The sequence below is a fragment of the Nannobrachium achirus genome, assembly GCF_963921795.1.
Source record: "Nannobrachium achirus genome assembly, chromosome: 1".
In the NCBI taxonomy this organism is placed as follows: Eukaryota; Metazoa; Chordata; class Actinopteri; order Myctophiformes; family Myctophidae; genus Nannobrachium; species Nannobrachium achirus.
In genome coordinates, this window is record NC_137810.1 from 29,720,457 (window position 1) to 29,745,647 (window position 25,191).

Here is a 25,191-nt window from a genome sequence, read left to right on the forward strand (position 1 = left end):
TTAACTACTTCTAAGTGGTGGAGGTGTACTTTATTAGAAGGTTCCCTTCCCTAGCATAGCTCTCTCCATCTGTCTCTCTCTACCTCAAACGCTAGCACATTTTATGACAATACCACACTTTATGTGCTTCAAATTTTGAGGGCTGGTCGAAAATGTCTTTAGTGGGAAGTAAACTATGGTCACATAAAAGTAGTGTAGAAGAATTTTGCTGGAGGATGTGAGAGATAGGTCTAGGAGAGAAGGGGGTTTGTAATGGTACTTACTGTTTATTTAAGCCAGACTTTAGCTGTATACAGAGCAGTTCCCTGGTGCAGAGTTCCCCAAAGCTGTGGAAGGCAACTTTAATCTCTAGCTGTTTACCCTATATGTGGGGAGGGGCTGCTTGTCCTCTAAACAAGGCTAAAGGTTCAGTGAAAACTGCACTCATTTAGCGGTGACCTTTCCCTGTTAGTTAGCTGTAGCTGGCTGTTTGGAGCTCCGTGTATTTGGACAATAAATCTCCACCAGGCCCTGGCGCAGTCTGGGAGAGACAGGAAGTATACAGTTTCAGTGAAACCATGGCAACGGCCCTTTGGCCTCATGGAAAAGGGGGGCTTAAGGACTGAAAGGTCCTCAAGATACTCCCATTCAGTGAATTCTTTTCTTTACACACTGTAATTAGCACTCAAATGTTTGCTTTAGTAGGTGCGATCAAAGTACATTTTCTCTAAGTTTTGAAAATAAATTATATATATATATATATATATATATATATATATATATTCTGTGATGTTGATCTCAAGTCTTCTTCTCTCTAGCTGTGTTCCTGTCCAGTCTAGACCAGTATGAGATTGCCATCCCAGTGCGGGTGGGACCTGAGGGCGAAACCCTGGACATAGACAGTCCCAGCTGCCACTCTCAACACCACCCCCACCGCCGAATGCGCCGTAGCACAGAGGACCAGCCAGCAGACACTGTAATGAATTGTACACTTCAAAATCAATGTGTGTGTGTGTGTGTGTGTGTGTGTGTGTGTGTGTGTGTGTGTGTGTGTGTGTGTGTGTGTGTGTGTGTGTGTGTGTCCTGTTCTCTTAGAGAACAGGATTTTCCTTTCTCTTTCATTTTGCCAGGCTGAGTGTAAATGCAATTCTGACTCAGACCTCCCCGCGTATAAATAAACCTGTATTTATGTTATGTTTTTTCAACCTGAGTGTAGGGCACTTATAAAACAAATCTCTTATCTCAAATCTTTTATCCCTCAGCTCTTTTACCAGCTGTCAACGCCACGCAGCAGCTTCCTGCTGAACCTGACGCTGCAGGGAGGACTGCTGTCCAGGCAGTTCCGGGTCGAGTACTGGAGGAGGGGTCGTCTGGCCTGGAGTCATCCCTACTCCCCTTACTGCCACTACGTGGGACACCTCCAGGATCAACCCCACTCTAGCAGGGTGGCTGTCAGCAACTGTAATGGCCTGGTAAGACTATGTACTGTAATTCTATGGCACTTCCAAATCTCACCTCCACTGAAGTTCTGGGCAGCGTGCATGAGATCTAGACCAGTGGTTTGCAACCTCAGGCCATGACCCCCCAAAATAATCATATTTGAACTGGGGACCACCCACCCTGGCAAGCATTTGGAATTGTAGGAATTGAGGAATTACATTTACTGTAGTTTGACTCGTTTCCACAGATAAATATTTTGAAAATAGCTGATCTGCAAGCTCTCGCGTTGCGAGACGTTGTGAGCTTATAGAGCAGCTATTTTCACAATTTTAGCCTCCTTCTTATTTGACAATTTGGCCAATGTTTGACCAGTTTTTTAAAGTATAGTGCGTTGATTACGTATTCTTTTAAACTCTTTATTTCACAAAAATTCAGTCGTCATTTTCATTTAATTTAATTTAATTAAAAAGGTCTTAAAAGTCCTTACATTGACACTTTACTGTCATCTGGGGCCCTCCAAAATAATGTGGGTACCCCCACAGGTTGAGAACCACTGGTGTAGGCAATGATGCAGTGACGTTCAAGTTTCCTCGAAAGCAACGCAGACATATCAGCAGCTGTGTGTGTGTGTGTGGTGGTGGTGGGGGGGGGAGGGGGGGGGAACCGGTGTACCGGCGCTGACACCATCTAAAATGTTTGGATTCAAATGACAGTGCTTTAGAACAGAAGGAAAGCATGAGGCACATGCACTGGCACATGAATTGTCCCGGAGTGCCGGTCAGCTCACTGAGCTGTTAACATCCACAATTTAGCTTTAATCTCAACCCAAACACACCAGGAAGTTTCCATTACAGCAACGTGATATGCAGCAATTGTAGCAGCTGGAGAAGAACACTCTGCTCCTCCCAGGGACGTGCTGGGCCCCTGATTCAGCCCGGGAAAAAGAGTTGGAGAGGCCCTCATTGCGCGCTATAGAGAGAGATCTCTCTCTGTAGCGCTGCTGCTACTCAAAGATTTGACATTTCAGATCATGACAAGTGACAAGCCAGTGGGACAATTATTGTACATGAGTTATATTTCGTCGTTGTCGGGTGGAAACCTTGTATGTCCAAAACCGTTTGTTTTGTATTTATCATTTTAAAAATTATTTAAACTAGTGAAAACAGCCGATCAACAAGCACACAACGCCTCGCACCGCAAGGCGTTGTGTGCTTGTAGATCTGCTGTTTTCACTACTTTTGTGCGACGGCCTTGTATGATGAAGCAGGGCTTTGCTTTGCGAAAAAATGTACAAATTTGAAACTTGGAGATACGAGGTTTCTGCCCAACAGTGACGATTTACTTTGTTGGCCGCCCAGCCCCCAAAATGGAACGAAGGCCGCCATTTTATTTTATTTTTTTCCCTATTGGCCGGCCTGGACCGGCCGGGAATAAACCGGCCGTTTGGGAGTTGTCCCGCTTTTCCCAATGGCCAGCACGTCCCTGACTCCTCCTAACTCATACCTTAGCTCAAAGCGTAGAAATAGAAACACATAGAGTGGACAATGGCCATTCATAGAAACCTTGTGCTTCTGTGTCAAACATGGAAGATCCATGGGGGCCTCTGAAATGCATTTGTTACAATTGAGAGGTATATTTGACTTCCAATTTCCCATACTTTGACTTCTACTCCAGTACATCTCAGAGGCAAATATCATACTTTTACTGCAAGTATTTGAAAACTTTAGCTATTAGTTACTTTTGATTATTATTACAAAACATACATTACCCACTGCCCAGTATACATTTGGGCCATTTGAAATGTGTCGCTATGCAACGCATAGTGAGCTTGTAGATCTGCTATTTGAAAACTTGTGAAACAGGACATTCTGCATTAGGAGCACTTTCTTCTTTTGTTTTGGGAAGTTCATTTTGATACCAATACTTCTGTACGTTACTCAAGAGTAAATTTAGAATTCCGGACTTTTACTTGTAAGGGTGCCCTCAGACCAAAATACCTATGAGAGTGGAATCCGCGTTCCGCCAATGCATTTCAATGAGAAGGGGGGCGGTTTCATGTCAGTGGAGCTGACTGGAGTGTATGCTGGAGCAAAGAAATTCTCCACGCAGATTCTGGTTTCCCCCCTCTGTCCAATCGGATGAGTCGAAGGCGTAACATTCTGAGAATCAGGAAGGGACTGGGAGATGTTTTGTTTTGAAGAGTCTCATGGACTCTCTTTTTAGCTTGTTGCATCTCCCCTTCCAATAAAGCAAGGGCGAGTACCCTTCGCCTGTCCATTATAGAGTTGACACGTAAAAGATGATGATAATAAAGCCTATTAAATTGATAACCTCGCAAGTCGCAACGTAACCTGGCTAACGTACCTCTGCAGACAAAGGATCGCTACGCTAGTCTACAGGCTACAGGGAGGGAGGGCGGTGCGGGAAGTGAGTGACAGGCGCGTCACTGGCTTTGGGACGGAATACGCTCTCTGCGTTTTTAGCCAGCCGCGCACCAGAAGAGTTTATCCACTGCCGACCATATTTTGGTCTGAGGGCACCCTAACAAAGTATTTTATTTTTTAAATTTTTATTTATTTTATTTTATTTTTTCTTAACATTTAGTGGGAAAAAGTAGGGGACCAAATTGTTCAAAGTTCTCAATATTAGTTAAAGCTGATAATACACAAAACATTGAATGTGTATTCTGTGAAAAGTTTGAATGAATACGGTGTCTTCTGGTGTGTGGCACTCTTTTTTTTTCTTATACATTTTGAGGATTTTTTGCCCTTATTTGATAGTACAGTGGTGACTGACAGGAAACGGGGAAAAGAGTGACACGCTGCAAGTGTCGGCACTCGGCAGGGCTCGGGAATCATTCTAATTCCTAGTAAAACACCTGTTTAATTGGAGGATTATCAGGCAATTCCAATTCCCATCAGCAGCCGGTTGCTGTATTGGTCACAACTCATAATGTCATCTCATCTCAGCATGCCATAGCAGAAAGCTGGGACGCGTTTCTTGTTACCAGCAAGATACACGTTTTAGGGGGACGCATGGATTTTATTGTATTCATAGTTGTCGGCCTGTTCTTATCCATACCAAAGTGGCAGCTCCGCATTAGCAACTGTAAATACAGCTGAGAATTAGATTGGTTCACAGAGCGTTAAGAAGCTGCACACGTAATTACTGCTGGTCAGACTAGCATGAGTAAATTCAGCAGGGAATGGGCTGTGTGCCCAGGGGAGCGTCACTAATTTTATTATGGGATTAGGTGCACTTTGAAAGCTTGAGGCGGTGAGTCAAGGGGAAACACTCGCTCTGACCCCAGAGACTGGGACCAGAAGATCTAAACAGAGGAAGTGTTACTGTATCTCGCTCTGTCTCTTTTTGCCTTTCTCTATAATTGTGTGTATGGTTGTGTGCATGCATGCATTTGTGTGAGAGTGCCACAAATACACTGCCATTTAATTACAAGTAGTGCCAGAAATCCCCCTAATTCCACAAGTTTGTTTTGTCCATATTTCATGTAAAAGCATAACACCACATTTATCAAACATTCACTGCTCGATTTCTAGAGTCAATCCACACTTAAGATCCCATCTGAACCACACTGCAAGAAGTGACTATAAAGTCTCATAGTCTTCACCTGTCACTTCCTTACCTATCACTGTTTTAGACCTCAGAAGACCTCTGTTTCACCTCTGGTCTCCTACTCTGATTACTGCTCAGGGATTCTGAGCTATTACTTGCGCCAGCAGAGCGTGCAAGTACTGCGTTCAGCTGCGTATTTAGGTAGGTAGGTTGGTAGGTATGTAAGTAGGTAGGTAGGTAGGTAGGTTGCTGTGGGTATTTAAGCCCGTAGCCCAATCAGGGACCAGCATTCCTGGTGATGCCAGTGGTGATGGCCTACTTGTATGAGCAATATACAGTTACACTCAAACCGTGTAACATACTTTTAAGTTTCGTGTATCTTCTGTAGCAAATGTCTGATTTAAAGGACCATACCGGGGGCCAAATTTCTTGTGCACACTGTCAGTAGGCCCCAGAAATACTTTAACAGGGCAGCCTTTGCCCTTGACAATAACAGGACATCTTGATGCATCGTTAAGAACATAAGGACTGCAAAGGGTTTTAAACATGTTTATTTTCAGAAACTGTGTGGAAATGTTTGATTGTGGTTCATCTGTTTCTCCTCTGCTGTGCTGGCAAGCCTGTCGATTGGGAAGGTGCCAAGTACAGTACTTTCGAGGAGGAGGGGTGTTTGTTTCATAGTTAAGAGCAATCTTATTTGAAAGAGTTAGTGTTTGAATTGGCGCCCGGAAATTCATATGAAGTTGTTGGTAAATCCATAAAGTAATTGTGTAGTTAACTAATATAGCCTTGTGTTATACAAATGTATTGAATTATCAATCTTGGTATGTTTCATTCTCTATGGGGCCATTTCCACCGGCAAAGATCCAGTTCAGGTTCTTTCTCCAACCTATGGGATGAGCCAGAGGTGAGCTTTCCTACAGAGAACTGAGTTGGTTCCAAACCGTAAAAGTTGGTTTGCGGCCGGTTCGCAAGAACGAACCAAGGTTCCAAGAAAGTTGCCATCCCTTAGGCAGGAGAAAGAACCCGAACCGGTTCTTTACCGGTGTAAAAGGCCCCATATAGAGAGAGGATGCAGGTAAAGGGCTTCAGTCGAATCACAGCGGTAGTAGCAGGAAGGAGTGGTCGGTTTGAAATGGTGTGGGAGGGAGAGGGAGATGATGAGTTTGGTGATGATGAGGATTGCTAAAGGTGAAGCAGAGCATAATTTGTAGTTTAGAAGGGTCATATGAGGCTAAAAGGATGACAAGGTGTGTGAAAGGATACCATGTATGTAGTAAGAATGAAGAATCTAGAAGCACGTTATAAGATGTATAGGATGAGGCCATACAAGAGGGGTTCGCTTGGATATTATTGTTGCCAAGAATATGGTTGTGTTGCAGCAGTATGTAGAGGAGACTTCCAGAAATGTGGAAAGTATGGGATGGAGAAATGCAATGAGGAGGACTGTGTAACAAAAGAGCCAGCATGTATAAACTGCAATGGCAGTCATTATGCAGGGTCAGCACTGTGTCCCAAAAGAAGAAAGCAAACGTGAACAAGATCAGAGTGGAAAGAGGAGTGTCATATGCAGGCTGTGGAGGGAGTGTGTGAGCAAAAGGAAACCGTGGCAGGACAACATGAAATGGAGGTGGAAATGAAGGAAAAGGAGCAAAACATCTGTATGAACAAGAGACGATTCCTGGCTTTTATAGCCATGGGGATCAATTGTGCAGTAGAAATGCAGGGAAAATCAGTAAATTCCTCAATATTGGGGATATAAGTGGTAAGACCTGGACAACATTCTGAGGGAAGGGTCTGCACCAGCTCAGACCAGTGGTTCTGAAGCATTAACATGTAATATTTAATAATTTTGTATGAATGGGAGCACTTCGAGGAGACACTGTACACTACAGTATATAGTGTGGATGGTGAAGAAGATATAAGTTCATTGGGGTGGTAATGCAACGTATATGGATGCCATAGCTTCTAAACAGATGAATATGACACCACAATACTAAAAAGGGGGGAAAAAAGTATAATTTATCATAGCCAAAAGGGGAAATAACAATACCATAAAGACAAGGAATGCATGTTGGTGAATGTCTCTGATCTACTGAGCACATGTTCCAGTTTTTATTATTTGAATGCTGATGGCAAGGATTCTATTCTATTGTATTTCTGCAGCAGGGGGTGATCGTGGCGGGCGGAGAGGAATATATTATTGAGCCCCTGGTCTCGCCAGAGAATCAGACCAAGACGGAGAGGGGGGAGGAGCGCCCCCATGTGGTTTACAAGAGGTCATCACTTCGCCACCAGTACATGGACCAGTCCTGTGGAGTCATAGGTAGGGAGAGCGATATCCACATAGATACGGTAACACTGGTTTTCTTCACCACAGTTAAGAGACGGAGGTAGACTGGCGGTACTTCAAATCTGCAAAACTGGCTGGGATAATGACTGCTGAGGTCCCCTTGAGCAAGGCACTAAAAACACCACTGCAGTAACCAGTAGGCGTAGTTGGGTGTAACTGTGTCTGTGACGCTACTGAAAAAGAGGAACTATGGTCGACCTCATCATAATAATTTGTTATAGTGTGTTCGTGCATTGCAAATAAATGTGTACTGAGGCATCACTCAAGGCATGGTTTCCTTGTCTGTTGTCAATCTCCAAACCATACCGTTTGTAACTCAAGAGAGTGTACAATTGTATAAATGTGTACTAATTAGTACATCTGTACACTCTCTGAGTTATATGAACACTCAGGATTTTACAGTATATGTGGTCCTCAGATGAGAAGCCAGGGAAGGGCATGGCATGGTGGCAGCGCACTCTGAAGACGCCCCCCCATCAGGTGGCCCGCGGCCAGCTGCCGCTGAAGCGCTCAGTGAGTCGCGAGCGCTACGTGGAGACTCTGGTGGTGGCTGACAAGATGATGGTGGGCTATCATGGTCGCAGAGACATTGAGCAGTACATCCTGGCTGTCATGAATATTGTAAGTTTCACCACAAAAAGGAAGCATATACATAATACTGTGCATTAAGAAAAATAATGTGTTGTTTATATTTGTTTATGCTGAAAATGGGAACAAATTTACACTAATGTTTACAATGTCTTACATTATTGGTAACGTCTGAGGACCCAGAGTCAAGAGGCTGTCAGACAGCAGTCATCTATGATATATCTATGACGTATGACTCCATATTCGGGCAAGGTTTCAGCCTGATTCGACCGACATTCACTTCCTTACAGACAGTTTGGCTCTGAAAGAGTCTTGCAGATGATGTCATCCATACCCAAATTTGGACAATCAGAGCCCAATTGACTTCCATTAAAAACGTGATTAAAAAACGTTTAAAGTTAAATATTTCAAAAGTATAAAACACAGTTGGAAAAAGCTTGGCAGTGTGCACGCACGCACGCACGCACACACGCACGCACGCACGCACGCACGCACGCACGCACGCACGCACGCACGCCTCTTGCAGAGCCATGCCATAAAATTGTGTGTATCTTAATAAATTGTCAGATAATTACTGCATTCAAAGTTTCATGTTACAGTAAAACAAGTTGTCCTGACAAAAGGCGTGAAACAAAGCAGCTCTACTGTGTTTTTTAACCATACTGAGAGAGAGAGAGGGGATGTTGAAGGATGCAGATGATGTATTGCTTTTAGTGCTGCTTTCTCAAGTGCTCAAAGAGTTTTACTCTGTGAGAGGATACACATCGTCCACCAACGAATTATGGTGTGGTTACTTGGCTTACTTGCAAAACAAAGGAATGGCATGTGGTCAGCTCATAAACATTCGGAGGAGACTGGGTACACTACAGACTTGTGGACATTGTTAGGGACAACAGGAATGCAGTCTGCAATCTGCAGAAACACGAATACGTTTCATAATAAGTCTCTTGCATGCAAATCATTAATAAGAATGTCCATTAGTGAAAATACTTTTTCTACTTCGAATATTTGAAAAGAGCCAATATATGAGATCACAACGCATTTTTTTGAAAAATAATTTGTGAAAAATGTTGACATTTTTGCCTACTTGAGATTCGAGCCGCAACACAGCCCTCATACCTATGTCGCACCGCCAAACCGACCGATGTTCCCATTGTCCCTTTTATGCCCTTATATGGAGATGATTGAGATTAGACAACACACTCCATATTTGAGCATACCGTATAATTCCAAATAATCGCCCGGGCGCTTAATTTGCTAAATCGATTTGAACCCCCTGCGGTTATTTTGTCCCGGGGAATTATTTGGAAATATACGGTAGCTGCATTGGGAACTCCTTATATGGTTATGGCTGAGTCATAGTGACAATGTGGTGTCCCTGTAAAGAATTGTTTTGACATACATACGTATGTCATGGCTGGTGTTAAAACAGTCCAACTATTCAGCCAAGTTTCAAATGAAAAGGGTTTTGCTGTTCAACAGTAAAGGACACTATATACAGTACTGTAAACAAAACCTTTTTACCTGCATTTACTGGCACTTCATTATAATACACTACCCAATAAGTTCCTGGAGCACTCCTTCTGAACGTTTATTGCAGGGTTTGACGTTTCAACAAGTGTCTTTCTCAGAGTCTTTGTTCAGCTTGACTGCCAAGTGCCAACTAATAGTTGCGTGCCTGTATCTTGCACTGACAATAGCCGATCGACAAGCTATTTCCGGTGCGAGACATGATGCACAACAACCAAGTATAAATAAGACTTAAATTATTTGTGTTTATTATTATGCATTATTATTTATCAGTCCCCCCTTGCTGTAAATGTGCAGACTTAATGAGTGCTGCAGTGTCTTGCTTACTTCGTCTATTTGAAGTGCCTATGTAAAAAGGTTTTACTCACCTACTATAGGTATGCAGGCTTATCCTCTGTATCTTTATAAGCTCTATTTCTGTCATTGGAGATCACTTCAGTCAGCCAGTCAGCCAATCATTTAAATCTAAACACACTCGTGTCTGGACTTGTGCCTTTAATGAACGGTCTCTGTTCGCTGTGACAAAGCAGGTTGTATCCACCCAAAACAGACCCCACTGCTGATTCTCCAGAGGGGACTCTCAGGGAGAATTAGGCCAAATTACACCACAAGCCACAAATAATGACAAGTGTATGAGCGGATCTTTGCTGTTAGCCATGGCAATAAGTGTCAGAGGAAGGGGTTGCTGTGTCGGCTCTTATTCAGACTGTCCTTGTTTTCAGCTATTCACTAGCTTGTGTAGCATTAGTTTTACAGGTCTTTTAAAAGACTCACCTTTACTTATGCATCATATCATGTCCTGTATCGTGTTTCTTTTTTCTTTTTCCCAGTGCCATAAAGAAATTGGTTCACTTCTTGTGTTAATAATATAGCGGTTTTGTTCTTGTTAAGTATACATGGAACCAAATGAACACTTACATGTTAATTTGGTTCCATTTGTACACCCTTCAGAGTTGTTCATTTGGTTCCATTTGTACACTCTTCAGAGTTGTTCATTTGGTTCCATTTGTACACTCATCAGAGTTGAATTAAAACTAAGGACTTGATTGTCGGTGTATCAGCTCTTCTTTTTAAGACTGGTCTTTTCTTGTTTCCCTGGAGGTCAGGTTGCCAAACTGTTCCAGGATTCTAGCCTGGGGAACGCAGTCAACATAGTGGTGACACGGCTTATCCTGCTAATGGAGGACCAGGTAACCAACCATCACCCTGTGTTTATGCTGTACTGTAGTATTCATTTAAATTCCTATTTATCCGTATCACAAAGAAAACTACTTTTTGTTGCTTTTTTACATAATCATTAAAATCATAGTGTTTTGGCAATTATTTGGGGGCCCACCTGCAATACCCTCACGGCCCACCAGTGGTCCCCGGCCCACAGGTTGAGAACCACTGCTATAATTCACACTATACAGTACTATACTAGAAATGAAAGTGAGGCGAGAGGCAGTATTTTACTTTCAGCACTTCACCCAGCAGATATCTGCTCAGATGGCTATGAGCACACTGAAACGGAGCTGTTAGGTGTACATTGTCTGGCTAAGGGACACATAGACACGTAGACTGGGCGAGCTGAGGGTCAAGCCAGTGACCGTCCAATTCCCCGACAGCCTCTCTACCCACTCAGCTACAGCCTCCCCTAGGAGTGTGAGAGGCAAATGGATGAGGGAGAGAGAATAGGAGAAGAGGAGTGAGAAGAGAGAAGAGAAGACGGAGGGCAAGGAGAGGTGGGTGGAAAAGTGTGGGATTAAACAAGGGGAGTGTGCAGGAGTAGGTAGCGGGACCTGAATGACTGCCCTGCTTGTTGCCGAGGCAGGCGGTGACCCCTGTGACCGTTGCTATGACGCACATATGGGCCTCAGAAAAGCTTGTTTAAAAATATCAGTATCTACGTAAATACGAAGTGGAGGCCAGCGGGTGGGGGTGAGGGCTTCTCTGAGGGCCCAGTGTTTTCTCCAGCCTCCTGCCCTTGCAGACTGCCACCACATTCATCCATAGAGAGCAGCCGCTGCTTTGGTAGCCACCGGTGTCTTACAAAAGAAGATCATCTTTGGGATATTTCTGCCTCAGCAGGCAGAGTTCTGTATACCGCAGAGTCAGACAGGAACAGGGTAGATAGGAAACCGTGATGTGACGCGACATGGGTTTTAAGCCAGACAAAAGCCATAACAGTCATAAGTACTGTACATATGGCATGCTCCCTAGTCTGCTAACCTTCGGAGTGAACCACAGGAATCCGAATAAAACGATAATTTCCCCTGGCTCTGGGCCGTGGAGACATCGGACGTTTTTTACAGGGTCCATCCTCTGTCAAATTAATTATTCTTTTGAATAATAGTCCATGAAGAGGGACATGAAGTCTAAAGTCAGATTCCACAGCACCGACTAAGCCAGGATTTGAACTCGTTCAGTTATAGTACGTAGTATTACCAGCGGTGCAGGCTGTAGATGACCGAGCTATGTGGCCAACTGGCCACTGACCTCGCTAGCTGGCTGTTTAACAGCATGTGGTGAGACTTGGCAGCAGGTTGGGGTTACCCACTCCATCTCAATGTTGACCTAATAGGACCTCAACAGATGAATCATACTGTATTAGAGGGGGCATTACAGGGCGGCCTTGAGGTTTCCTCCATAGCTGTCCTATTAGGGAACATTTGTGATTCATACGGTTCGTGCTGCCTAAAAATAAAGCCCTGTAATTTGCCCCCGAGATCCGGTCGTCATCTGACAGCATAGAAAAAGGAATAAATAAATACCAGGATCATTAGCGGCAGGCTGTATTAGCAGTGTTATTCTTACTGCATGGTCTGCTGAGGCTGAGGTCGGGACAGGATCGAAAAGTAGTCTGTCGCTGTGCAGCTCTGCCATTGGTTTTCCAGGTCTGAAAACAGCAAATGGTCCCTGGAAGACAAAATAGGACCAGCAGCAGGCCCAGAAATGAGCGACTGTGGGATGAGACAATTACTAGTTATGTCACCGCACGCATTCCTCGGTTACGAGTTCTAGCCAGCTGTGGCCAGCGCAGCACTCCCTCCACATCCCCCTGCTCTGCCAACCCTGTTATAATACTACACACTAAAAGCCTCAGTGCTAACTTAAATGAACACTGAGGATTCTACTGTAGAAATGTGTACATTTTCACAGCCACAGGGTTAAATTAACATTGTGAATTTCTTTTTATTTTATCCATTTATTTGACAATGACAATGCACAAAAAACTTTATTGCACCAGAGATGGCTTAGAGCTCATTTATATCAGTCCCTGGGTGGGTGTCCCATCGGTAGCACACAAATTCTAGATTAAAACAGATTCAAAATGAATAATAATTATAATATAATAATAACATAATCATAATAAAATAATATCACATAATTTCTAATTAAAAGAAAACTACACTGTAAAGTTCATACGGTACATTTAGAAAACAAGGGCCCTCGCCATTTACGTCCCCCTCAGTGGCTTGGAATCCATGCATTCATCAAACGGGGGCCACTGGATAGCTGGGAAGGGAGGCTCTCTGGATGATAGGTCCACAGTGATGGAAATCCATGAACCAGGCAGGCTGATAGATGGGATGATTGCTGGATATCCACAGCCAATCATCTGTTGGGCTTGGCACACTGGTTATGCGACAGGGGCGGGGGCCTCGCCAAAGATTGTTAATTTAGGAAGATACACCATCTCAATTGGAGCCACTACAGGTGACATTGCACACAAATACTACAAACACCGCCTACACATTCACGCCCACAATTGAGACTGCGCCACCACTTCGGGTAAGGGAGAACGATGTACTGCAGCTGTGTCCATGCAATCAATCCTTATGAGAGGCATCGTAAAATACCGTAATTTCACTGGTTGGCTACTGAGGCTGTAGAGATTTTTTATTAAGTGTCCCATTTGTTTGATTTGTCTTTTTTAATGTGACATAACTGCCATCGCAATATACAACCCACAATATATTATAATATACTTCATCAGTGTGTCAAAAGTGCTAGCATTGGACATCTTACGTTTAAGTGGCCGCATGGTATATACTGTACGTCACAGACGCATCCCTTGAGGTTTTCAATTCCCGGATAAGTTTATACCTCTCATGTGTATTACCTTAAGCCAGGTTTAAGGATCTTTATTTAATTTTATGATACAAGTACTAGAAGCTTAGTGCATGTGAGGACCTGCCAAATACAGATCACTGCCGCAGAGGAAGCACCTTCTAATTATATATAGTTCTGCACGTTGCTTCATGACGCTTTGAGAGCTTGTAGATCTACATTGTGTAGAAAGACACATGCAGACAGATGGGTACAGCGGGTACTCTGACAACGGGTACAATGGGTATTGCTTAACCAAGGGGGGCATACCGGTATTCCCAACTTTCATTGTTCTTGACTTGAATCTTTCCCTAGTAGACATAGTTCATGTAATGATAACCTTACATGTCTGTCACAGTCTCAGACTTTGTCTGTTTTGTCTAGGTTTCGTATTTCAGTAATACATATAATCCTATACTGTACTGTCTTTCTCTCCACCAGCCAACGCTAGAGATTAACCACCATGCGGGGAAGTCCTTGGACAGTTTCTGTAAGTGGCAGAAATCCATCCAGCACCGCAACAGCAACGGGAACGCCATCCCAGACAATGGGATCGCTCACCACGACACCGCAGTGCTCATCACCAGGTCAGAATGACAAACAGGTCTGGTCCTTTCTGGACATGTCTTTTCCAGCAGTTTAGGCAAACATGTCACCCTAACCCTAACCCATCATCAGAATCATAATGGCGTCATCAAAGCATAATGGCCTCATGTGTTCACATTTGTAAAACGATGGTGTCCGGGGGACCCAATAGCTGAGTGGTTAGAGTACATACCACAAGGGCTCATATGCCTGTCAGCGAGTTTCAGTTCGATTCCCTGCTGGCCGGACCATTTGCTGCACGCACTGTACCAAATGAAGGGGAAAATAAATATATATATATATACGGTATATATACACGTATATATATATATATATATACATATATATATATACATAGAAGTCTCCTGCACATCCCAAAAGCCCTGTAGGAGGTTCAATTCTAGTTAGCAGGCATTTAAACTGTAAAAAAGGGATGGACCTTCCATAAGAAAGAATTCTGTAAATATAAATAGATAGATATGTTGGGTTATGACTTATTGTCCCCCTGCTGTGATGACTGATTTATCCTTAGCAGATCTACAAGCTCACAGCGCGTCGCATCACGTGTTGGGAGCTTTTAGAGCAGCTGTTTTTTGCACAACATTATGCACAGCCAAGTATACGTAAATCAGACATCGCTCTTATCTTGGTACCTATACGTCATGCCACCATTAAATCAGTCCAGACGAAGTAAAATTATACAATTTTATAGCTTATTCAGGCCTCAGCCAGGCGTCATAGTGAGCATAAAGAGTGTATGCAACCCTCCCTAGCCATTCCCCCAGGTTGTTGTTGTAAATAAGAATGTGTTTAATCCATTGTCCTGATTAAGGATTCCAACGGTGTTCATTCTGAGCCAAGCATTTTTGCATTCCCTGTCTCTCTCTCCTCATAGCCTGTGAGGCCAAATCTGAGTGAGTCTGTATGAGTCTGTGTCTTGTCCTGTCCGGGGTGATGAAAGCCGGGGCCGGTCTGCCCAGCTCAGCATCTGGAGAGGGAGTGCACACAACACACATAAGAAAGAGAGATTTTTACTTTTTTCCATTGAAATGGAGAGAGAGTCAGTGAGAAAGAGAGGGTAACTAACCAGCATAGAGTGAGTGAGAGAGTGAGATAAAGAGAGACAGAGAAAGAGAAACAGAAATCAGAGCACAGCTGTCTTGAATCTGACAGCCCTGAGCCATTCCAAGGAGACAATCTCTCTCTCTCTCTCTCTCTCTCTCTCTCTCTCTCTCTCTCTCTCTCTCTATCTCTCTCTCTCTCTCTCTCTCTCTCTCTCTCTCTCTCTCTCGCTTTGATTATTTCCTACTACCTATCTGACTCTCTTTGATTCTCTCTCTCTGACTAGCTGTCTCTACGACTCTCTCTCTGGCTCTATCTCAGGCACTCTGACTCTCTCTCTCTGGCTCTTCCTCTCTGACTCTCTCTCTCTCTCTCTCTCTGGCTCTGTCTCTCTCTTTGCTGTACACAGTAACTGCCCGGAGGAAAAAGAAACAGCAGTGGTGGAAACACAACACACAACAGAGATACAACAGAGATGCTATTCACCAAAGAATGTGCATCTGCAAACACCACAACCGGCGTCTGTTTCGTAGTCATCTGCCGCATGCCTCTCTCTCTGTGCTATGTGAGCAGGGCTGTCTGTCTGAAAGAGTTATGCCACTGAAATGGCTCAGGCCACAAATACCTCCCCATTCTCTGTGATGGAATGTGTAATAAGTTAATGTTGCGAGGCAGTAATTGGATAGTATCACATATCTGAATGATTTACGGTAGGTCCTGGGAGTAAAAATTAAATACGAAAAAAATAAATGAGGAAACACTTGAAGGAACTGTTCTGGAAACCTCCAATTTGTCACGTTTTTTAAGATATAATAAGTATACGGCTTTGGCAAGTTGTGTGTGAGAACAGCCTGGTGGTTGTACAGTACAAAGTGTGTGGTTGTACAGTACAGTACAGTACAAAGTCCTTTATCAGGTGGTGGATGGAAACTGTCCAGACGGATGACACTAAAGTGACCATCCTTGATTTCCTGCTATTGTTCTTCAAAACGTATCAGTCTGCTATCACTGCTGTCCACCGTCTGTCCATAGACATCAGTGTGTGTGTGTGTGTATGTGTGTGTGTGTGTGTGTGTGTGTGTGTGTGTGTGTGTGTGTGTGTGTGTGTGTGTGTGTGTGTGTGTGTGTGTGTGTGTGTGTGCGCGCGCGCGTGCGTGTGCGTGTGTGTGTGTGTGTGTGTGTGTGCATGAGATACAAGCTCTGTGAATGTGTGTGCTTGTCTGTGTGTGTATGTATGTGTTTGTCTGCCTGTCTTTCCGCACCATGCGTCTGTGAATGCATGTCTATGTCCAGCGGGCCTGTCTGCGTGTGCCCTGTGTGTACGCATTTGTGTCTGCTTCTCTGCTACATGAGTGAGAGGTTGCCATGCTTGACTTCGTCTGTGTGAATACGTGTGCTTGTGTGAGTGTGTGGGTGCGCTCGAGGGTGTGGATGCCTGAATATTAACTGTACACAGTAAAATCCCTCTGGGTCTATACTGAGTTACAGAATGGATGAATTAAACCTGAGGATGTGTAGTAAATGGCTGGGTTTATTTTGCTTCCTGTTCACAGGTACGACATCTGCATCTACAAGAACAAGCCCTGTGGAACCTTAGGTAACGTGCATTGTAATACATTGGCACACGAACGCACGCATACATGCATTTAGAAGACACGCACACATACACATACACCCACACCAGCCGCTGACATTAATTCACTCAAACAATTCTTACACTTTATTTCCCTCACACACACACGCACGCACGCACGCACGCACGCACGCACGCACACACGCACACACACACACACACACCACACACACACACACACACACACACGCACACACACTGGTCACTTGTTAGCAGCAATGGGCCCCAGTGTGGACCTGTTTTTAAGCCAGTAGGGTCACTGAGGGCGTGCAATTCATAAAACTTCCCTTATATCACTATTTCAGTACCAAGTAACATCAATAATCAACAAAAGCACATAGTAGATGTACAGTATGTTTCAAAATACACTGCTCTGTATTCTGTTTCAGGAAGTACTGAATGAACTTGACTAGTAGCAGTCTCTGTAAACTTGGGGTATTTTCTGATCCCCAAGGAGAAATTGGTTTTCTGCCTTTGACCCAGTAGTGACCAGAAAGCCTGGAGGTGCCGAGGATCAAACCAGGGACCTTATGATTCTCAAACAGCCACTCCAGTTTCTGAGACACTGTTGTATACAGTAAATACTGTTTAGGCAGTTACGTAGCTAGTAAACTAGTTAGCTGTTGTAATGATCTGTAGCCCTGCGTCTCTTCTGACCATACATACACATGGCCAGTATAAGAATCAAACCCCATGCCCTTGTTATGCATTAACCATCTCAGCTAGCCAACCATTTTAGGGAGCCACATTAGACTAATAGTAATCCTGTTTGGATACTGAAAGGTTAAGGAATATTTATGTTTGTTTTGATGGCATGGTGCTGAAGGGCCTATAGCCATCCAGAAGGGCTTGTCTGTGTCATTTGTCTGTATGTCTGTCGGCCACAGACCAATCACAGCTCAGTATACACTACCATGTGCATACAGCGAACCACAAGGCCAATCTACACAGAGCACTCACAGCTCACATTAGCACATCATCGATGCTGTGTGTGTGTGTGTGTGTGTGTGTGTGTGTGTGTGTGTGTGTGTGTGTGTGTGTGTGTGTGTGTGTGTGTGTGTGTGTGTGTGTGTGTGTGTGTGTGTGTGTTAGGTTTGGCCCCTGTTGGAGGTATGTGCGAGCCAGAGAGAAGCTGCAGCATTAATGAAGACATTGGCCTGGCAACAGCCTTTACCATCGCTCACGAGATCGGACACACGTGAGTAAAATACAGTACATATGAAAACATACCATTTTCAACTTTTGTCAATCAGCACACAGGTGAGGGAATAATACTAGTCCAAGAGCTTGTTGTTTGTCAGTGTTAATTGCTGTTGCTGTCAGTCTACCAGACCTGCCCCACTGAGCTTTGGAGAACAGAGAATTTAGGAAATTAACCAGCTAACTTAATTTTTCAGACTGATTCAATTATTAGTTGGGACAATTAAGCGATTCCTTGATTGCCTACCAACTTTAATTAAACCTATGCTAACTGAATACATGATTTGTATTTCATAAGTTTGAGGGAAAATAGGGTTAGGCAACAGCCTATATGCCACAATATTCAAGGAAGATATGAGAACTTTTTCCTCTTTGGGTCTTAACCCAAAGGTTCATTGTCTTGGGTTGTATTCTCAAGAGAGATGGCCTTTAGATTAGATTGCTACAGGAGGAGAGAGCTTATGCAACTTGCACCACAGTGAGTCATTTCCATCAATTGAGAATGTGTTAATAGCCATACCGGTATATACAGTATATTTTCTTTCAGTCATGCACTATTTATACGCCAGTGGAACAACTTACGTGTAGTGCTGGTGCTGTATATTGCCCTCTCTGCCTACCTCAGCTTCCTTGGCAATGGTTGTGTCATTTGTGCCGCGATCAGCTTTGATTTACTTGTTAGTCTAGTATTTCACAATTAAAAGTTTGTTGTGAGGTACTTGATTGTGTACTGTAGATTGTGTAGATTGTGTAGCTATTTTTGGCGTGCAGCATGGCACACAGCAAAGTATAAATCAAACCTACAGTATATGTCTGATGTTCTATGTTAAGGTATAGAGCTCACACACACACACACACACACACACACACACACACACACACACACACACACACACACACACACACACACACACACACACACACACATATATATACATATCGTACATACCTTTTAATCAAAGAGAGCTCTTTGATTCGTTTTTGCTTTTTTCTGTGCAAGCCGGTATCATTTTTGGGAAGTGGTCTATTTGCTCAGAGTAATTGAGTGTGCCATTTAGCTATAAGAGTGCACACAGGACTGGGAGGTATTTAGACAGATGGTGGATGCATTGGCTAGCCCAGGTAGCTTTGAACTGCACAGGCTGCTTAGTACTTAGACCCCTGGGCTGTCTAGACAACCTAACTGGCCTTTAATAATGTGTGTGTGTGTGTGTGTGTGTGTGTGTGTGTGTGTGTGTGTGTGTGTGTGTGTGTGTGTGTGTGTGTGTGTGTGTGTCTGTGTCTGTGTCTGTGTCATAAATACAATTATCTAACAAAATACATTTTAAAAGTTATTGGAAAAACACAGCCACATATTAGAATGACAATATTAACATTTGCCATCAGGTTGACTTTTGCAAATCCCAAATTGATTGCATGCAGCGTCCGATTGCCGTGAAAGGTAGAAGAAGACATGGCACCCTTTTCACATTAGCCTAATATAGCGCTACCAGGAGGTCACAATAACCTTCCTGATGTGGCGGATACAGTACCTGTGCTCAGAAGAGCACTGCTTCTGTTTTTTCCCCTTTTTTTAATAAGCAAAGGATTAAAAGCATTACTCTATTTAATGCATCAGTCTAAACTCAATATTCTCACCTTCTCTTTTCTATTCAAAGGAGAAAGTTTGAATGGTATGGTAACACTAGATACTAATATTTGGATATCATGCTATTGATACAGTATACAGTATTTCTATGCCTAACTGGGATGGGGGGATGGCTGACTTAAGCTCACACCTGGCATGAGTCAAACTATGTGGACTTCTACAGGTACTGTAGGTGTGACTGCACACCTACTGTGCATCAACTTATGCACACAGGATAAATCAGTCTCCCCTCAAGGGGAGAGCCTCTGTCATGGGATACTTCTGATCTGATTTGATCTTTTCCCTATGGCCGTCTACCTAACAAATAGGACATGGCAAGCAGCATGGCTACCTGGAAATAAAGAACTATGAACTAAAACCTTCGGCTGCTATCTGGCTTTCCTTTGAGCCTGTCACAGCCAAGCAGAGGCGTAATTTTTTTTTGTTATCAAATATTTTTATTTTCCATAATCAAAAGAAAAATGCAATTAACAGACAAACAACACAAACAATAGTAAAACAAGAAAAGGAAAAGAAAACCCACCCACCCCCTTTCCCCGGACCAACACGGAATGTACAATAGTGCATGCCTGTGCTAGGCTGTTACCACTATATAGTGATTTCTTGAATCATAGCCTTAAGCTTATCTGCAATGTCCGACCACATATTAATGTTTTCTTCTTTTGCTCCGTGTAACCTTGCTATCGACTGCTCTAAATATACTATATCTAGAAAGGTTAAGGCCCACTGGCGAAACGTTAACGTATGAGGAGGTTTCCACCGCGTAGCTACCATCTTCTTCGCCGCCGTTACACCAGCAAAGAAGATGCGCTTGCGTATATTGTTTAGTTGCAACTGTGAGACGTCATTTAATAAAAATAAAGAAGGAGAAGATATGATATTGATACTAAAAATAGTTGAAAGTTTTGAGGCAACCATATTCCAGAATGACGACACATTTGGGCATTCCCAAACCATGTGAAGGAAGGTACCAATACTATTTGAGGCGCAGAGAGTGCAGTTGGGATTATTCAAAATCCTCATAGCACATAGTCTGCGGGGAGTTAAATAAGTCCGATGAACAAAATTTAAATGAATTTGTTGATGGTCTGGATTTCTAGAAGATAGCCTAATGTTAGACCATACTGTGTCCCAACAAAAGTCAGGGTCCAAATTTGGTACATCATTCCTCCAAACAGTATCAACAGATAGGGGCCCATAACTACAGTCTAATAAAAAACCATAGAGGGTGGAAACCAAACCTCTTGTTCTGTTACCATCACAGATAAACTCATGGAAGGGGTGCAATCTAAGGGGAGCTTGCCATGGGACCCCATAGGTCCTCATGGACGTTCTCAGTTGGAAGTAGAAAAAAAGGGTATTTCCAGGCAGATTGAAGATGTCACACAAATCTCGAAAAGGTCGTAAACCATTTCTATCAAATAAGCAGAGGCGTAATTTGACCAATATCTAATATATATCCAATATATAATTAGAGATGCTCCGATTGGGGCCGATACCGATCACCGATCAACTGGAATCAGTATCTGCCGATACCGATATTCCCGATCACAGCGTCAAATCCATAAATTCTTCTATTATTGTGTTACTGTAGCAGCATTTCTATATTTAATGATTCTTCTTACAAAACATTGACTTTGTATATAAAGTATACACATTAGGAGATTGCAGGCTGAGGTCCTTTATTATCCAATTCAACTTGTAGGAGTTGAAGCTGAGGTTACATTCAGTCCCACAGATAAATGTTGTGAAAATAGTTGATCTAGCTTGTAGATCGGCAAAGCCGATACAGATCAAAGCCGATAGAGGCATTATCGGCCAATCGCGATCGCTCACCGATAAAAGGCTCTGACAACGCGATCGCTCACCGATAAAATGCATAATTGACAAAATTATATTTTTTATGAAAATGCCATGTCAACACCCTGGAGGCCCAAATGACCCCCTGCAGCCAAGTGTGCTACTATGCCACAAAACTGAGGATGAAAATGTGCTATTCAAATGACAAATTACTGTTCCCGCAGAGGCAATATTTGAGCAAATGTAGATAAATAACTGTAATGTTTCATGCATTTCAATTCCCTTAAATCCCACTGTAATCTGCATTCATTTTATTCCAGTTTATCGATTAATACTGTCTCACAACATCACCCATGTGTCCCGACCAATAGGTTTGGGATGAACCATGACGGTGTAGGGAACGCCTGTGGGTCGCGGAGTCAGGAGACAGCCAAACTGATGGCGGCCCACATCACCATGAAGACCAACCCCTTTGTCTGGTCAGCCTGCAGCAGGGATTACATCACCAATTTCCTGGAGTGAGTACGCCAGTCAACTGTCATGAAAATAACCAATAGTTGATATTGACACGTGCTGATTAGCTGACACTGATAATACTGAGGGGCCTATCTTGCCTATCCTATGTGCCAGTGCAAAACTGATAGCGCCACCGCCATCATATCTTCCTCACGGGCAACTGCTTTGCCCTCTAGGTTGTCTAGATATAATCTTTATTTATTTATTTATTTATTTATTTTCATAAAGATTTAGACAAGTGGTTCTCAAAATGGGGTCCAAGGTTACCTGAGAGGGTTCTACCTCTTGTACTGTCTACTGTCTCTTGACAGTGTACAGTACACTGTCTCTTGTACTGTCTCTTGTACACTGTCTCTTGACAGTGTACAGTACACTGTCTCTTGTACTGTCTCTTGTACACTGTACAGTGTACAAATGGAACCAAATGGACCTGTTTATACACAGCCTTGAAATGTAAAACTTTGAGAACCACTGATGTAGGCTATCAAAGATCCAGATGAAAATGCATTATTACCACTAGCAGTGTTGTATTCCACCTTCCCCTAACTATTCTTTGTCACCCTTGATACATCTTCCTCTCTTCTTTCTATAGTTCAGGTATGGGCTCCTGTCTGAACAATGTCCCACCCAAGCAGGAGTTTGTGTACCCCACGACAGCACCGGGACAGGCCTACGACGCAGATGAACAGTGTCGCTTCCAATATGGTGTCAAATCTCGACAGTGTAAATATGGGGTGTGTACTTTTCCCTCTTCTTTTCACCTTTCATCTTTCATCGCCTGTACCTTCTTATGGTCATTACTTTCTCAATTATTGTTTTCACTTCTTCAAAGTATACTATATTTTCTCTCTACAACATTCATCATAAATTGGTATATATACATCCCTTAAACGTAATCCCTATTTCATACTTTGTCATACGATTGTGTCCTGTGGTGGAAAATACCGATCTACAAACTCACAACGTGTGAGTGTATATCTGTTATTTTGACTTTTTTGTTCACCTATAATGTCTTGCCCAAAATATGGATGCCAGGTTGAAAGTGTTTTACATGAGCTTATGTTGACTCAATAATATTGGCCATGACCAATAATATTGGCCATGGCAAATATCCAGTTGCCTCTCACTCTTGATTCCTTTTCTGTGGCCCCCTGGTTTTATTTGGCTTCACTACCAAGTCTTCACGAACAATCCTGTGAGCTACCTTTACTGAATAACATCTGCTTTATTGGACGGTCACTTTATGGAGCCGGCCGCTGAGCGAATGGACATCTGGAATGGCATAGTACTTTATGGACTCATTATTATTAATACTATGTGGTCCGCGCATGTGTTTATAATAAAATACAGTCCTCATATGCTATAGCCATTGCAAGGCCCCTTAAACACCTTAGCACCAGTGGGAGCAGGGCAGGGAGTTGAACCATAGTCCCTGCCTTTTGCTCTATGGGTCAGTGGATTCGCCGTTGACTGGTGTCTCTCTCTTTAATAAGCTCATATTGACTCTGACAGCTTCTCTCTCTGTTTTCTCTCCCGCCCCTCTTTATCTGTTTCTAATTCTCTGTATTTCTCCCTACATCCCTCTTTCTCACTCTCTCGTCTCTTCACCCTTCTCTCTCTCTCACTCACTCTCTCACACACACAAACACACACACACACACAGGAAGTCTGCACTGAGCTGTGGTGCATGAGCAAGAGCAACCGTTGTATCACCAGCAGCATACCCGCCGCAGAGGGAACCATATGCCAGACCAACACCATCGAGAAAGGGGTACGGTATAATATACAACGTATATATTGGCAAACACCTCTTTTTATGTACAAGGTCATCAGATCTGGGCTATTGAGGATATGGAAAACAACCATTATCAACCATTTTCGCTTGATGTGCGCGAAATGTTTCTCCCCAGATAGTCAGAATTTATCTTAACTTTATCTTTAACTTTATTAATCATAAAGTTACTGACTCAATCATTGCTAGTTGTTATTATTTATTCTATTCTTGTATTATTCTATCTATAGCTGGTTTTCACTGGCTGCTGCTGGAAATGGTGCCCGAAAGGTTGCCCAGCCCTGCATTACACTGTAACATTTTGAGTGATAATGTCATTCTGAGCGGGTGCAAATACTATATTTGTAAAACTCTCAGATTTACAAATGGATAAATGAACACGAAAACCCCATCTCTTTCCCAATGCCAACACCAAAGTATGGTGTAAAAGCAAAATGGCCACAAAGTTATGGGCAATTAGTTGAACTGGGTGCAATTTAGAGTAAGCTGTGTCAAATTAGAAGCCATTTCATTATGTTCTTTTAAAACTAGGTAATGTTCATGTGTACTTCATTTAATTTTAACTTTCGACTCAGTCCTTTGTTGTGACAATCATGGACTCTTTGAAAGTCAGCCAGATTTGCTTCTACTATTGCTTCAGTGCTGCCTTGGTTATGTTCTGTTTATATGTGTGTGTGCTGTGTGTATTCCAGTGGTGCTACAAGAGGGTGTGTGTGGCCTATGGGACCCGTCCAGAGGGTGTGGACGGGGGCTGGGGACTGTGGTCTCCCTGGGAGGAGTGCAGCAGGACCTGCGGAGGAGGTGTCTCCTCTTCCATCAGGCACTGTGACAGTCCCAGGTAAAGTCTCTCTCTCTCTCTCTCTCTCTCTCTCTCTCTCTCTCTCTCTCTCTCTCGCACACGTTAAATTCAGTAAATTCGCCAAATTCAGGGAATTTTGTATTCTTAATAACTATTCTAAAAAGATTGAAAGCCTTTCTGAACGAGTTCATATCCTATTAACTGTATATTATTTCATGATTGAGAATGAATATTCTGTCATTACTCAAAGATTAGCAACATTTGAATAACAATAATCTTTTAATCTTTTTTTAACAATAATGTTTTTTCAACATTTTGAACTGATTATAGTGAAAATCATTTGACCACAGCTCTGATGCGAAACATATTCATAAAAATACCTTCCGGACATTTCTGAGAATTACTACAGAATTAATACAGTTGCTTTAACTTTATTCAGTAAATCCTCAATGTTCATATCATATATCCATTTTGTAATTCAAAAGGGTGTACAAATGTAACAAAATGGACCCTTAATACTTGGGACTTTACAGTAATGTGAACTTTCGTGGTGGCCACCTTTTTGATAGTGGCAGGCTGGCTTTTTTTACAGAGGTGTAGT

The 25,191-nt window shown here is 43.0% G+C and overlaps 1 protein-coding gene across 1 annotated transcript in view; it reads left to right on the forward strand.

Annotated features, from left to right (window-relative positions):
* Positions 1-7,885: 7,885 nt before the first annotated feature.
* adamts10 (ADAM metallopeptidase with thrombospondin type 1 motif, 10) overlaps positions 7,886-25,191 on the forward strand; it is a gene marked incomplete at its 3' end in the record, with an annotated part of 42,464 nt that continues 25,158 nt past the window's right edge. Inside the window, exons 1-9 of the mRNA XM_080736285.1 lie at positions 7,886-7,966; positions 10,565-10,653; positions 13,997-14,142; positions 16,756-16,799; positions 17,928-18,033; positions 21,855-22,001; positions 22,592-22,733; positions 23,663-23,770; positions 24,484-24,629. Of these exons, the coding sequence (XP_080592411.1) occupies positions 10,642-10,653; positions 13,997-14,142; positions 16,756-16,799; positions 17,928-18,033; positions 21,855-22,001; positions 22,592-22,733; positions 23,663-23,770; positions 24,484-24,629 (851 nt within the window). The 5' untranslated portion in view covers positions 7,886-7,966; positions 10,565-10,641. The remainder of the gene's footprint in view (positions 7,967-10,564; positions 10,654-13,996; positions 14,143-16,755; positions 16,800-17,927; positions 18,034-21,854; positions 22,002-22,591; positions 22,734-23,662; positions 23,771-24,483; positions 24,630-25,191) is intronic.